Raw genomic sequence first — 13,819 nt, forward strand, 5'->3', positions numbered from 1 at the left:
TCATCCACCAGTCGTATATCCTAAATATTTTGCTTTGAATCTAGTGTGGAGGTGCAGAGGTTATTAAGGGTAATGTAGAAATCCCTGAAATGGGCCCTGTAAGCATAATTGTTGGCACAAAACGCCCAATTAACCCATGCAGAGGTCGTACATCGCGGTGCCTCGTGGCTCTAGAATTACCTGCACCTCATTTTAACATGATACTTTCTCACTTTAAATATGCATTGATGCATAACGTTGTTTCTCCTACTTCTCCCCCTTAAAACAACAAAATACACAACTACAACATATTTGGATACTGTACGGTGCACTGACTGACCGCAGTTTATTCTTCGACAAGTATTCACATTATCATGAACATCGTCCGCATCAGGAACATCACCAGCATCATGACCATCAACCAACCGTAATTTACATGAATATAGATTCGATGCTTCATATTTCCAACGTATACGTATACACAGGCATCGACGCCTTATCACGTATTCTAATGGCTCGTCAGCGCATACTCATCAGAGTATATCCCAAATCCATACTCTCACAACTGGAGTGTTCGAGATTTCAACTATTGATACCGATCCATCTCACGACGTATTATCATGGCTCGCCAGCACCACTTGCAAGCAACGCATAACATCCTGATCATCATATGGACAGCCGCAGGTACTACACACATAAATAATAAAAAATATAGATTCAACCGACGCGTACTCCAATCGGCATCATACATAACTGAACATGTTTAATATAGCCAGCCCTACTGCACCGCACCTGAGAATGAAGTTTCAACTTCCCGCCTTTACTTATATATCCATTACAAAACCAGGTTAACTCCCTTTGTTGTGCTTTCCGAGGTTAGGAGAAAATAATTTCGTTCTAATTCGTCCCTCAAACGAAAGAAATTAGATAAACATTGGCCTTAAATATCATTAACTCTTTATATTTAAAAACAAGTTGACTCAAAATCGGCCTTTTATATGAATTGTCACAATTTAAATCGATACAGCTGCTACATTTTCATTGTTTTCAGAAAATATATATCACCAGATATAGAGTATGTCGAATTGTTGCCAAATCCAAGCCACAAATTTAACCCAGATTTCTAAAATACACTATGTGGAACCTTATACTACTCAAAACACATTTAAGATCAAAGGATGAGTTTCGTCAGAAAATGTATCCTACCCAGGAACAAATATAATTGTGATAAAACTCAAGTGGGGGAAATATCTATGTATAAAAAAACTCAACTGGTCGACTGGTACCACAACTAGTGACGAAACAACACTCAAACTCAAAATCAGATGTCAATAAGTTAATTGCAAGGGACGAAGCACATGATGTGCTAAGTTAGGCATATTTTCACTTGCATTATGTGATAAATCGGCCACTATGTGCTCATTTTAAAGACTGACCTCGGACCTTTGTCAGATTGTCATTGGGAATCGGGGTAGGGCTACATTGCGTCTTCAATATGACCTTACGTACAGAAATGTGTCTTTGAGACTTAATGTTAGTGTGTCATTGGCATGTTTTGGCAACGTTACCAAATGACCAATTCTGTTAAAATCGACCCCGTTCTGGTAGACGTAGGACAACTACAAATCCCTTGACCCTTAACTTTCTTGAGAAGTATATTTTATCTTACCTTCGAATGTTTAACACTGCAACAAGACCCCATTGTAGTTAGTTACTTGAATCAAACACTCGCCAAACATACGAGTACTCCTAGAGCACACACAATGGACAATAGTCAGAAATGTAGCTTGTTCAGTCATCATTGGTTCCTACCGTGGTTACAACAGACTGGCAGAACATGATTTATACATGCAAAATGTGTTTGGTATTTTAATTTTATATTTTAGTACAGACAATGCTATACCTGACTACGAATTTGACTTTTAAATCAGATTTATGCACACTAAAACATACGTTGACATAACGGGACACACCTTTGTGGTACATCCAGGAGCCAGGAACTTGTATGAAATGTTATAAAGCTTGACTGCCTCCCAACTCTGTTCACTTCAGTTGCCCAACAGACGCTTTGGCAGAGTAACCATATAACGTATCTGGTTCAACCTGACTGGGACGATATTCAAAGTTTGTATGCGCTTACATGTATTATATTCTAATGTTTTAATATTACTGTTTTACTTAACTGTTTTCTAATCTGTTAACATAGGCCAAAACCTCGAGGTGAGGAACATTCTAAGTATCGTTGTTATATGTTGACCAAGTCTTAAAAAGGCATTCAGACGTTGGAAGAACACGAAAACATGTCACGTTTTGTGGATAATAACTTATTTATTGTTTGTAAAGGCGTTTCATGGCTACGTCTTTATCCTTCGTTCACCGGATGAAGGTGAAATTCCAACGAAACATCAGTACAAAATATAATGAAGTTATTGTCTAACTTTCTTGTCTTCATGATACAGTTTGAAATTGACTACGAACTATTACCTGCTTGCCATAAACTGTTACCCACTTGCCATGAACTATTACCCACTTGCAATAACCTATTGCTCACTTGCCATAAACTATTACCCACTGGCTATGAACTATTACCCACTTGTTATGAGCTATTACCCACTTGCTTTGAACTATTATCCACTTGCCATAAACTATTTCTCACTTGCCCTAAACTATTACCCACGTGCTCTGAGCTGTTACCCACTTGCTTTGAACTATTACTCATTTGACATAAACTATTACCTACTGGCTATGAACTATTACCCACTTTGTCATAAACTATTACCCACTTGCCATAAACTATTACCCACTTGCCATGATCTATTACTCACTGGCTATGAACTATTACCCACTTTGTCATAAACTATTACCCACTGGCTATGAACTATTACCCACTTTGTCATAAACTATTACCCACTGGCTATGAACTATTACCCACTGGCTATGAACTATTACCCACTTTGTCATAAACTATTACCCACTGGCTATGAACTATTACCCACTTGCCATGAACTATTACCCACTGGCTATGAACTATTACCCACTTTGTTATAAACTATTACCCACTTGCTATGAACTATTACCCACTTTGTCATAAACTATTACCTGCTGGCTATGAACTATTACCCACTTGCTATGAACTATTACCCACTGGCTATGATCTATTACCCACTTTGTCATAAACTATTACCCACTTGCCATAAACTATTACCCACTTGCCATGATCTATTACCCACTGGCTATGAACTATTACCCACTTTGTCATAAACTATTACCCACTGGCTATGAACTATTACCCACTTTGTCATAAACTATTACCCACTGGCTATGAACTATTACCCACTTTGTCATAAACTATTACCCACTGGCTATGAACTATTACCCACTTAGTCATAAACTATTACCTACTGGCTATGAACTATTACCCACTTGCCATAAACTATTACCCACTTGCCATGATCTATTACCCACTTGCTATGAACTATTACCCACTGGCTATGATCTATTACCCACTTTGTCATAAACTATTACCCACTTTGTCATAAACTATTACCCACTAGCTATGAACTATTACCCACTTGCCGTGAACTATTACCCACTGGCTATGAACTATTACCCACTTTGTCATAAACTATTACCTACTGGCTATGAACTATTACCCACTTGCTATGATCTATTACCCACTTTGTCATAAACTATTACCCACTTGCCATGATCTATAACCCACTTGCTATGAACTATTACCCACTGGCTATGATCTATTACCCACTTTGTCATAAACTATTACCCACTGGCTATGAACTATTACCCACTTGCCATGAACTATTACCCACTGGCTATGAACTATTACCCACTTTGTCATAAACTATTACCCACTGGCTATGAACTATTACCCACTTTGTCATAAACTATTACCCACTGGCTATGAACTATTACCCACTTGCTATGAACTATTACCCACTGGCTATGAACTATTACCCACTTTGTCATAAACTATTACCCACTAGCTATGAACTATTACCCACTTGCCATGAACTATTACCCACTGGCTATGAACTATTACCCACTTTGTCATAAACTATCACCCACTGGCTATGATCTATTACCCACTTAGTCATAAACTATTACCCACTTGTTATGAACTATAACCTGCTTGCCATGAACTATAACCTGCTTGCCATGAACGATTATCTGCTTGCCGTGTATATTTCTTGTAGTTTAATTATTCAAGCACGTTTTCTGCCAACGATAGTAGTGAACTGATGACGCTGATACACTGAAGGTTCATCACCATGTTTTTTTAATATATAAACATCAACTGAACCACATTTAATCGACGAGGCAAATACGGATTAATGAATAGATGGTGATAGTCTCATATAAAATAACCCAACATCATTTATAAATGATAATTACATTGTACATAGAGATACATTTATTCCCAGCCCTATGAAGCAAACATCCCGTTAAACCTCTAATGGAAAATAAATCATTCAACAAGGTAATCACGCGTCTTTTGATAGGAACACTTTTAGCACAGAGCATATGCTGCTTTGAGGCAGTTTAACAAACTTAACTGGAATAATTCGGTTTGTTATATTACAAGCAAACGTAGAATCTAGTGTTGATACTACAGGATACATTAATGGTTTGAAGTAGCTGGAGGTTTGTCATTGGCATTGCGCGTGAAAAAAGGAAATTTCGGTCATTAAGTTTTCATACTTATATTACTTTTGGATATGACATACATGTTTTTGTTTCATAATATCCGTGCTAAATGCTTTCATTAATTGATAAAACATGTTATTTCTTTTAGCTTGTTCCCAATAAATATATTATAAATGTTGTAATATTCTTTTTGTGATAGCGACTATAGAATATTTCTATACACTTGTGGTATGTGCTGGAAAACAAGGATCACCACGTGCACATGGACACAGAACAATAGTATTGCTTTTTACAAATGTGACGTAAAAGATGCCAAATAGGTGATATGATGTATTATGCTCACATATGTTAGAATTACCTATACAGCTGTTATTTCTGTTTCTGTTCATATAAAGGGCAAATAAGACGGATTTCTCAATAATGGGCAACGTGGTTCCCAGTTCCGTGGATACCGAGGATGTCAAGGCGACTCATGATAGAATAACAGCCCTGGAGAGCGATGTGAATTGGTATAGACGTCAAACTTACCCTTTTCGCGAACACTTGGTGCCATCACTGATTTTCAGTGATCCATCTCGTTATATAATCGAGACTGGTTATTGTCTGGCGTTGGTGTTGTATATATTTAAAACACGTTATGAAAACGGACTCAATCTTTTTTTAAAACAATTCGAAACACTTTGATGTGTATGTTTGTCTGTAACACAACACTCAATTGTTTCCCTTTTCAAGTGTACAGTATCTGTACGTATGATCGGCCAGAATAAAGCAATTATTTGATTAAAATGACAAGTATATTTGGTGTAATAGAACGGACTGTTATAATTGTAAATATTATAAGTTGATATCAATATCACGGCTCACAAACAAGAAAATAATTATTTAAAAATATATATTAAATCAGACCACATATGTTTATGGTTGACTTACAGGGCTGTGTTCAAGTTCGACAAGGGTAAAGTCAAAACCAGTTCAACGGGGAAAGATTTTAAAACATTTGTAGCTCAATTTTCAGGTAAGATTTATTTTTATTTAGTTGAATGAGAGAGTATATCGTTGCGTTTACTACAATGGCACCAATGAACGGCTTCATACATTGCATAATTTGGGGGTTCTAACCGGGATCGAACGCTTTAACTCCTTGACGATCCACGTTATATATGTTGAGTGTATGTTTATTTATTAATATTGACACTGTAGTGAAACGGAGTTGATCACATCATTATATTTGCCTGATGTTGAATGTTACATCCGTACTCTTCCAAATAAAGGAAACGCAAAGCCAGATTTGTGTGAGATAGGAAAGTACATTTATACGAGGAATCGAACAAGGTATTGAGCAAAAAAGTTGTGGAGAGATCACTTGGTGATTGTCATCATCACAGTTATCGGTGCATAGGAAAAGTCAAAGGTGAAGTTCAGCTACCATCAATAACGCGTATGTCCCCCGTTGGAATCAATAGCGGCCTGACATCTCCTGCCGAAGGAAGAGACGAGTATTCGAATCACATCCTGGGGAATGGTAGCCCACTCGGCCTGCAACGCAAAAGTCAACTGCTGCAACGTCTGGAGTTGTTGTTGACGTTGACGTCGGCGTAGCCGACTATCCAATTCATCCAAATCGGGTTCAAATTCGGGGATCTTGAGGGCCAGGGGAAAAAATCAAGATTGTGTTGGTGTGTAGGCAGGCTGTATGCGGTCGAGCGTTGTCCTACTGGAATACACCGTTGCCGTTGGCTGCAATTGGGAGGACGTGAGGTAGGAGAATTTCGTTGATGTATCGTTGAGCCGTAAGATTGCCCATATATGGACCAAACATGTCCTGCCATGATAAGAGATAACCGCCCACATCATAACGCTACCCCCACCATACCTGTCCACTTCCTGTACGCAGTTTCCGACGTAACGTTCTCCCCGACGTGCTCTTCCATCCCCTCGACGGAGGAGAAATCTTGATTCGTCGCGGATCCAGACATCTCTCCATCGCAGTTGAGGCCATACCCTGTGTTGACGACACCAATGCAGAAGTTGTTGACGATGGTGTCGACTCAATATGACGCATCGAACAGGGCATCTTGCTCGTAGACCTGCTGCTCTTAAACGGTTTCGTACGGTCTGGTCGGAGATTTTGCGCAGTCCGGGTATTTGGATGGCGGGTGAGGTGGCTATGGCCGTGCTTTCCGTAGGTGGCGCCGTCGGATGTAGCGATCTTGGGCGGGGGTGGTTACCCTTGGTCGTCCCGACCTTGGCCGATCACGTGTTGACCCATGCTGTTGAAACCGATCCCATAGCCTTGTGATGGTGCTGGACACTCCATTGAAAACCATGGCTTCAGCTGATCAGGATTTCCTGTCTGCAAGCGGCCTATGACGTTCTTTCTTTGCACTTCTGTTAACCTTGGCATGTTGTTGAACTGTCACTGTTCGATTGACGCAAATGACGCTTTATTACGTGCAGTGCGTGCAGCTCCATTGCTCTTTTGTTGATGCACTGGGTGCGTTTTTCTGAATCGTACGTGTTTCCCGACTAATGGTTTGCATGTCCTTGTTGTTATCATTTTGATCCGAGGAATTTGTAACTGACAATATAACACATTAAACCTCTTCATTTTGCACCTCTTGGTCCGCTAATTTTGCTTTTATGGCCAAAAATATCCGTTTTGTGTTTCCCTTTTTGAAGAGTATATTATATACCCGTGAAGATCCGGGGTAGAATAGGTCTTCAGCAACCCATGCTTGCCGTAAAAGGCAATTATGCTTGTCGTAAGAGGCGACTAACAGGATCGGGTGGTCAGGCTCGCTGACTTGGTATCTCAAATGCTTGGATTAATGCTAAGATTCGATTATTTACAGGCCGCCATCATATAGCTGGAATATTGCGGCGTTAAACAACAAACAAACAAACATCTATTTCAAGTCATGTTTGGTATGCGATTTCGGAATGCAGGCATCATCAATGAAGGCATTTGTTTCCTTTGCAGATGACGAGGTAGCATTTGCTTACTATCGCCTTGAATTCGGCGTGTACATCCTCATGGTGTGGCTTGGGGAAAAGTCATCTGCAACAGACAAGTTAGCCGTGACTACAGCAACACCGTTTGTTCTGGCCATATTAAAGGCATGTGTTCTACAGAAATTAGTCCCAGTGAACCCTCGTTAGCTCGTACTTTATTAACGCGGTTATGCCCGGAGGACGGAAGGTGGATGGTTTCATGAACGGGCCGCGTCATTCCAAAAGACGTTAAAAGATAGTACTTGTTGTTGATAGTAGTTGTTGCCTGGCATTTTGCTTTAGGGGCCGACCATTTGATATTCTGGGATTTTGTATGAAGACTAAAAGCAGATATTTTGTTAATTAAACTATGTAAACTTTTGTTCTTGTGGCAGACAATTTCTTCTTCTTTTTTTCAACAATCTGAAACATAATGGTCGGTCCCTTAGGGGATAAAACTGGTCGGCTCGGATTCAGAATATTGTGTCTGAGTGGGGTATCGATGTTTTACTGCATACTTACTCCCTGAGGTAACACTTTTACATGCGCACAGTCACGTGCATTCGCGTCGCAACATGAATGAATTTTTTATTATTATTTTTAAATGCGACGTTAAGCCCAATTTTACCTCATCCTAGTAACGCGAATTTTAAGACGGAGTATATATTTGGTCCGGGCGAATACACAAGAAGTACTTCAAATCGTACTATTTGCAGTTTGGAATAGATTATGCATTTTTAAACATTCTAGATATTACAAGATTAAATCCATTAAACATTTCAGTTCAAAAACCTTCCTTACAAGATGTCGGTGTTACTCAACAATTTGGTATATTCTGATTAGACCGGGGCGGTCGGGTAGCCTAGTGGTTAAAGCGTTCGCTCGTCACGCCGAAGACCCGGGTTCGATTCCCGACATGGGTACAATGTGTGAAGCCCATTTCTGGTGTCCCCCGCCGTGATATTGCTGGAATATTGCTAAAAGCGGCGTAAAACCATACTCACTCACTCACTCACTGATTAGACCGCCTCCGTGATCTATTGGTAGAGCGTCCGCCCGGAGAGCGACAGGTCCGGGGTTCGATCCCCGGCCGTTAAAAGATGGTACTTGTTGTTACCCTGTCTGGCGCTCGGCATTAAGGGGCTAAAACAAGGACTGGTCGGCTCGGATTAAGTATACTGTGTCTGAGTGGGGTATTCATGTTAAACTGCGGCGTGGTATCTCAGTGGGCTAGCTAGCAGTACTAGTACAAACAGCTACATACACACATGCAGACCGCTATGTAAGTGAAATAATCATGGACGCAACGTAAAACCCCATTTCACCTCACCTCACCTATATTCTGATTACAATTGTGCATCGTACTGTATTTGTATTTTAATGAAAATATCTTTGAGAATGTCAACTCTTCAGAATGTTATTTTAGTGTGCGTTTGTGATTATGCGTGCGTGCGTGCGTGCGCGCGTGCCTCAATACTTTAGGAATTGTTCCTTATCTGACATGGCTTCCTAGTTATAAGAAAGGAAAAGTATGGCAAGTCACTGAATACCAAACCAGACAACCTCGATGACTCACTGTCCCATATGTTTGCTTTTTTGTTTTCAGACGTTTGTGTACCAGTTTATCACCAGCAAATTAGCTGACGTCGATCTAGACCGCATCACTAAACTCGTGGACAAGGCCAAGGGAGTTGCAGGACTCCATTGAATCCAATACACGTGGGTTTCTGAGAAAAGGGTTCTCTTGATTCCTACTATATCTAATAAAACAAGCCAAAAGCATGTAGCATTTAGAAATAAATCATGAATACTTCATGTGTGTTTTCAATATTTGATGTCATGTGTGTTGGTTCTGTGACAATACGCGAACTAATGTCTCGATTTTGTTGTCCATCCAGAGGCGGTCGGGTAGCCTAGTGGTTAAAGCGTTCGCGCGTCACGCCGAAGACCCGGGTTCGATTCCCGACATGTGTACAATGTGTGAAGCCCATTTCTGGTGATTATTTACAGACCGCCGTCATATAGCTGGAATATTGCTGGGTGCGGCGTTAAACAACAAACAAAACAAACAATCAAACATAATGTTACACCACACAGCGGCCATGTGTATTCACAGGTAATTGAAGAACATGGTTAAATACAGATCTAGGAAGGTTTGACGATGTTCCCGTCAGATTCACCTCGTCGTCATTTGGGGTCATAGTTTTCTGGCTATTTGTCATCGGTGTCTTTCAACGCCATACTCGCTTTCCATGGTTGTGTAACGTTTGAAACCTGCGTCATGCACGGATGAAAATTAGGTCGTAGAAGGAAGGCCTCGAATCGATCTCATTTCGCATTTATATAGGCACAGCCACCCTTCCAGGAGATACTACCCTGAAGCGCAGAGAGGAACTGAGTAAAAGTTGTATGACGCTCTTTGAAATCCTCGTAGAAAGAGCATGCTTAATTGTACCTCAAAAGTTGTGACATCAAGATGTGGATCTGCACGCCCATTGATCGTCATATAGGGAGAGTGGAAGCCATCCTTATTGCAATACCGTGTTGTAGATAGTTTTCATTTGTAACTCTGAGTCTTTATGCACAGATCTAATTATGAAACAGGTAAGGAATATGAAACACATGAACCAGCGGAAGGGAATGGCTATTTGATCATTACCTAGCAATATCACATCGATGAACCTGGGCCTTATGTTAAAATTCTTTCCTAAAACACTGCAAACATCAATACACCATATCCAGATCCATTTTGCACGTACTCCCTGTTCATTATTCTTAACTGCTTTTGTTATTACTAACCACGACATTTCAGATAAACCCATCAGTGGAATTTTCCACTGGGGAATTTCGTTCGGCTCTACTGTTCACGTTAACTGTGCAGGCTCCCGTCACTCAAACTCGCTTCCCTGTTAGGCTCAACAACTTTAACCGAGTTGTCTTATATCATTAACAATAGAGAAACAAGCCGACGAAAACGTGAGGTAGAGGTACGTGCCACTTAATAGATTAGTAATCACTTTTCTAGTTTCATGATTTCATAATTCAACATATTGTAATATTTATTTCCAGTAAACATTAATTTGATTGAAAAAAAATCGTTATGCATCATGCAAAGGAAGTCCTTTGCCTGAAAAGGAAATATATGACAATTATGAATTATTTGTACGTTCGTTGACTTTCTATGAAATCAGCAAAATATACCCATTCATCTTTATTTGGGATTTCTAAACTTCAAACGAATAGATATAAGGGGCGATACACTGCAGGGCCCAGAGGAAATACCACAAATACTTTTTTACTCACACCTATTCTGACATCAATCAAGAAAAAGTACAAATCAATTGCCGAGAATATATGAGTGGAGTTAATCACAAAGATTCACAATCTCAGACCAGAACAAAAGTGTCAAGATTACAAAAAATAACGTTTGATCTTCCACTCTTTACGCAACTATTTACATTCTCTAGGAATGTTTAATGAAATGTGTTCTTAAAAATTCCTTTTCCCTGTCACGAGATGAGACAAATATGATATTTCACGAGACACGTACACTATCCTATTTATTATTTATTTTATTAAGTAGATGTGTACCGGAAAATTACAAACCTTGAAAGGTAAATTCTCCCTACTTAACACGCAGGGACGTTTCACCTCCCCTGTAACTGCGACTTAAAAAGTAGTTCTCTGGTATCGATACACACTGGTCACATACCAAACGTGGCGCTTTGTGAAACGAACAGTCTCGATTTACAAGTTATATGAGACATTTTTGCAGTTTATAATGAAACGTTTTCAAGAGAATAACAAATTACAAGAAGCGATATCAACTCCATAAATGACCATCTGTCATTATGTTGCCTTGTCAATGTGGATAACGTAAAAAGGAAGTAAACAGCGTGTAGACGGGCAAGAAACTATCGATAAAGGGGAGATAATTTGCGGGTGTGGGGTTGGTGGGACAACTCTTATGAGACTTACAACTCAATAGTACCGTCTAAGTATTATGTTATGTAATGAAAATACACTGAAGTATATTAGAATTATTACTCTCACTGTATACGTGTCAAATATAGCACCACTTAGAAATTATGTTTTCTGAAAAAATAATTATTCAGCCCAGCAGAATAGCCTCTGTATATAACCGTTAATCTGTTTGCTTCTATTTCAATGTAACATTTGTTGATGTATCTTTTGGTGTATTTGGATTAAATAAAACCATCTCTTTGTTCATTAATTCATTCTTAGCCAATATTGTTTTTATTTTCCGCCTCCGTGAAGATCCGGGTTAGTTGTCTACAGAAACCCTTCCTTCTGGTAAGAGGCGACTAACAGAATCCGGTGGTAAGGTTCGCTGTCTTGGTTGACAGATGCTCATGATATCTACAACTGGATTGTCTCGTCCAGGCCCGGATATTTCCAGATTTCGTCATACAGCTGGTGAAGGTTGGTTCTATCTGAGAGTGACTTGTGTATGTAAGGTTGTTTTGAGCAGTACTGTATTCACACACAGTGTTGTGGAAGTAAGCAAGAATACACTGAGTGGAGTGGTGCACGAGTTGGTTCTCACAAACCATGTCGCGGTCTCGCATCCATTCATCACTGCAAAGCAAATCGTTGCGCCCATGATGACGGCCCCCATCTCCCCCTGTTTTAGGGAGATGTGTTTGAAAAGCATTTAATCTTTTTCATTGCTTCCAGGGTACCTCAGTTAGTAGATGTTTTCCATATTGATAAAATCCTAGCCACAATCATAAGAGCACAGTCCATTGTACGATCCCAATTATATCAGGACCATGTGTTTATGAATCACTATCAAATAGTGATGACACCAGGTGTTCGCGTATCCTGCCCCACTGGTGGCACCCGTTATAATGAGCCTGGTTCTGTTGTTGACAGGCCTCCGACAGCCTGGACGAACCTGGAAGCGTTTGGCGGACCCTGGCATGGTGAAAGGACACAACTCAAATAACATTCAAATATCTGAGCTGATTCCGCCCTTAATGAGTTTTAACATTTGGCTAAACAACGACAGAAAGTGTTGATGCCACAGTGTTTTGGTGCAATGAACTGTCATTTTAACACCTGAGTTCACCTTAAAATATAGTTACACTCACATTGTACATACCTCAATTGTATCTTTCGGATTGACAGATTTCAAAGACAATCTTTCAAAATATTCAGTTAGTGATGATACGTGTTTGTGAACAGGTAGAATGAAAAGGTTTTCACGGAAAACTCCCATGAACGGATTACGCGAAATGGTCTTGATGGATTACCTGGATGTGTTCGTCCTTTGTATGAGTTGACCTAAGTAATTCGACCTATTATCACATGTGATATAAATATTAAATAACTATTGAAGCAAAATATGCACACTGAAAACACTGATTAATTGTTCTCAGGAAGATAAATTCGTTGCTCCGTTAAACAGTCTTGCATAATGTATTGATGAACGGTGCATTTGAACACTCATCTATCTCTTGCAAATATTATCTTCAGACGCTTCGTAAATGGGAAACGAAAATAATAACTAGACTCTCAGTTTTTTAAGTAAATGAGCCTTTTACACATTATCAGGATCTATTCAGGGTACAATCTATATATATCTGTGTTAAAAGAATTGATCCAACATCTACATGTCATTCTAACTAAAATATCAAAATCAAGTGATATAGAAAGATATATTTAACACACGAAGAAAATGCTTTTAGAATATGTCAACTATTATGTGGCATAACTTAATTTATTAAATTAAGGTTTATTTCTAATGATTATTGTAGCAGTAAATGAGGCCCTTGTAAAGTATTGAGCTTATTGTTGCTGGTTTTATTCTTTTCTTTTCACAGTCCACAGCTCGTGACACAGAGAACCTCCCTTGGTGTTAATGTCCCAAACTCAATGTCCCAAATGCTTTACACATATGTTGGCCTACCAGAGCTCCGACGGGTTGTCTTACAGCCTCGTCTGCAGTTGTTGAAGGACGACATTTTCTTCCAGTCACTTCTAGGCAGACTTGTGGTCAAGGGAAAACAAATACATTGTCCTGCATTTACAGCATTAATTAAACAGTGTTTTTCCGCTGAACCTTTTATAGATTCCACTGTACATCAAAATACCCGGCAAGATCCCAGGATTTCCCGTCTAAATACTTCGCGTCAAGACATTCGAGTAACCTCCCTTGTGTCAT

At 39.6% G+C, this 13,819-nt stretch overlaps 1 protein-coding gene across 2 annotated transcripts; it reads left to right on the forward strand.

Annotated features, from left to right (window-relative positions):
* The first annotated feature begins 1,990 nt into the window (after positions 1–1,990).
* On the forward strand, positions 1,991–9,429 carry LOC124135409. Of its 2 annotated transcripts, none has more exons than XM_046500725.2 (5): positions 1,991–2,107; positions 5,037–5,150; positions 5,574–5,656; positions 7,622–7,758; positions 9,239–9,429. In XM_046500725.2, exons 2-5 carry the CDS (start codon positions 5,062–5,064, stop codon positions 9,338–9,340), a joined length of 411 nt encoding a protein of 136 aa, XP_046356681.2. In that variant the 5' UTR covers positions 1,991–2,107; positions 5,037–5,061; the 3' UTR covers positions 9,341–9,429. The 2 variants fall into 2 exon arrangements, with proteins under 2 accessions (XP_046356681.2, XP_046356680.2); XM_046500724.2 differs by having other exon boundaries at positions 1,992–2,103.
* Positions 9,430–13,819: the final 4,390 nt, after the last annotated feature.

This window comes from Haliotis rufescens, unplaced genomic scaffold, assembly GCF_023055435.1.
Source record: "Haliotis rufescens isolate VD_foot unplaced genomic scaffold, xgHalRufe1.0.p SCAF_19, whole genome shotgun sequence".
Taxonomy (NCBI): Eukaryota; Metazoa; Mollusca; class Gastropoda; order Lepetellida; family Haliotidae; genus Haliotis; species Haliotis rufescens.

Coding starts and splice junctions, on each gene's coding strand:
- LOC124135409 (XM_046500725.2), top strand. CDS start 5,062: ATGGGCAACGTGGTTCCCAGTTCCGTGGATACCGAGGATGTCAAGGCG. Junction 5,151..5,573: donor CTGGAGAGCGATGTGAATTG/GTATAGACGTCA, acceptor GTTGACTTACAG/GGCTGTGTTCAAGTTCGACA. Junction 7,759..9,238: donor TTGTTCTGGCCATATTAAAG/GCATGTGTTCTA, acceptor TTTTGTTTTCAG/ACGTTTGTGTACCAGTTTAT.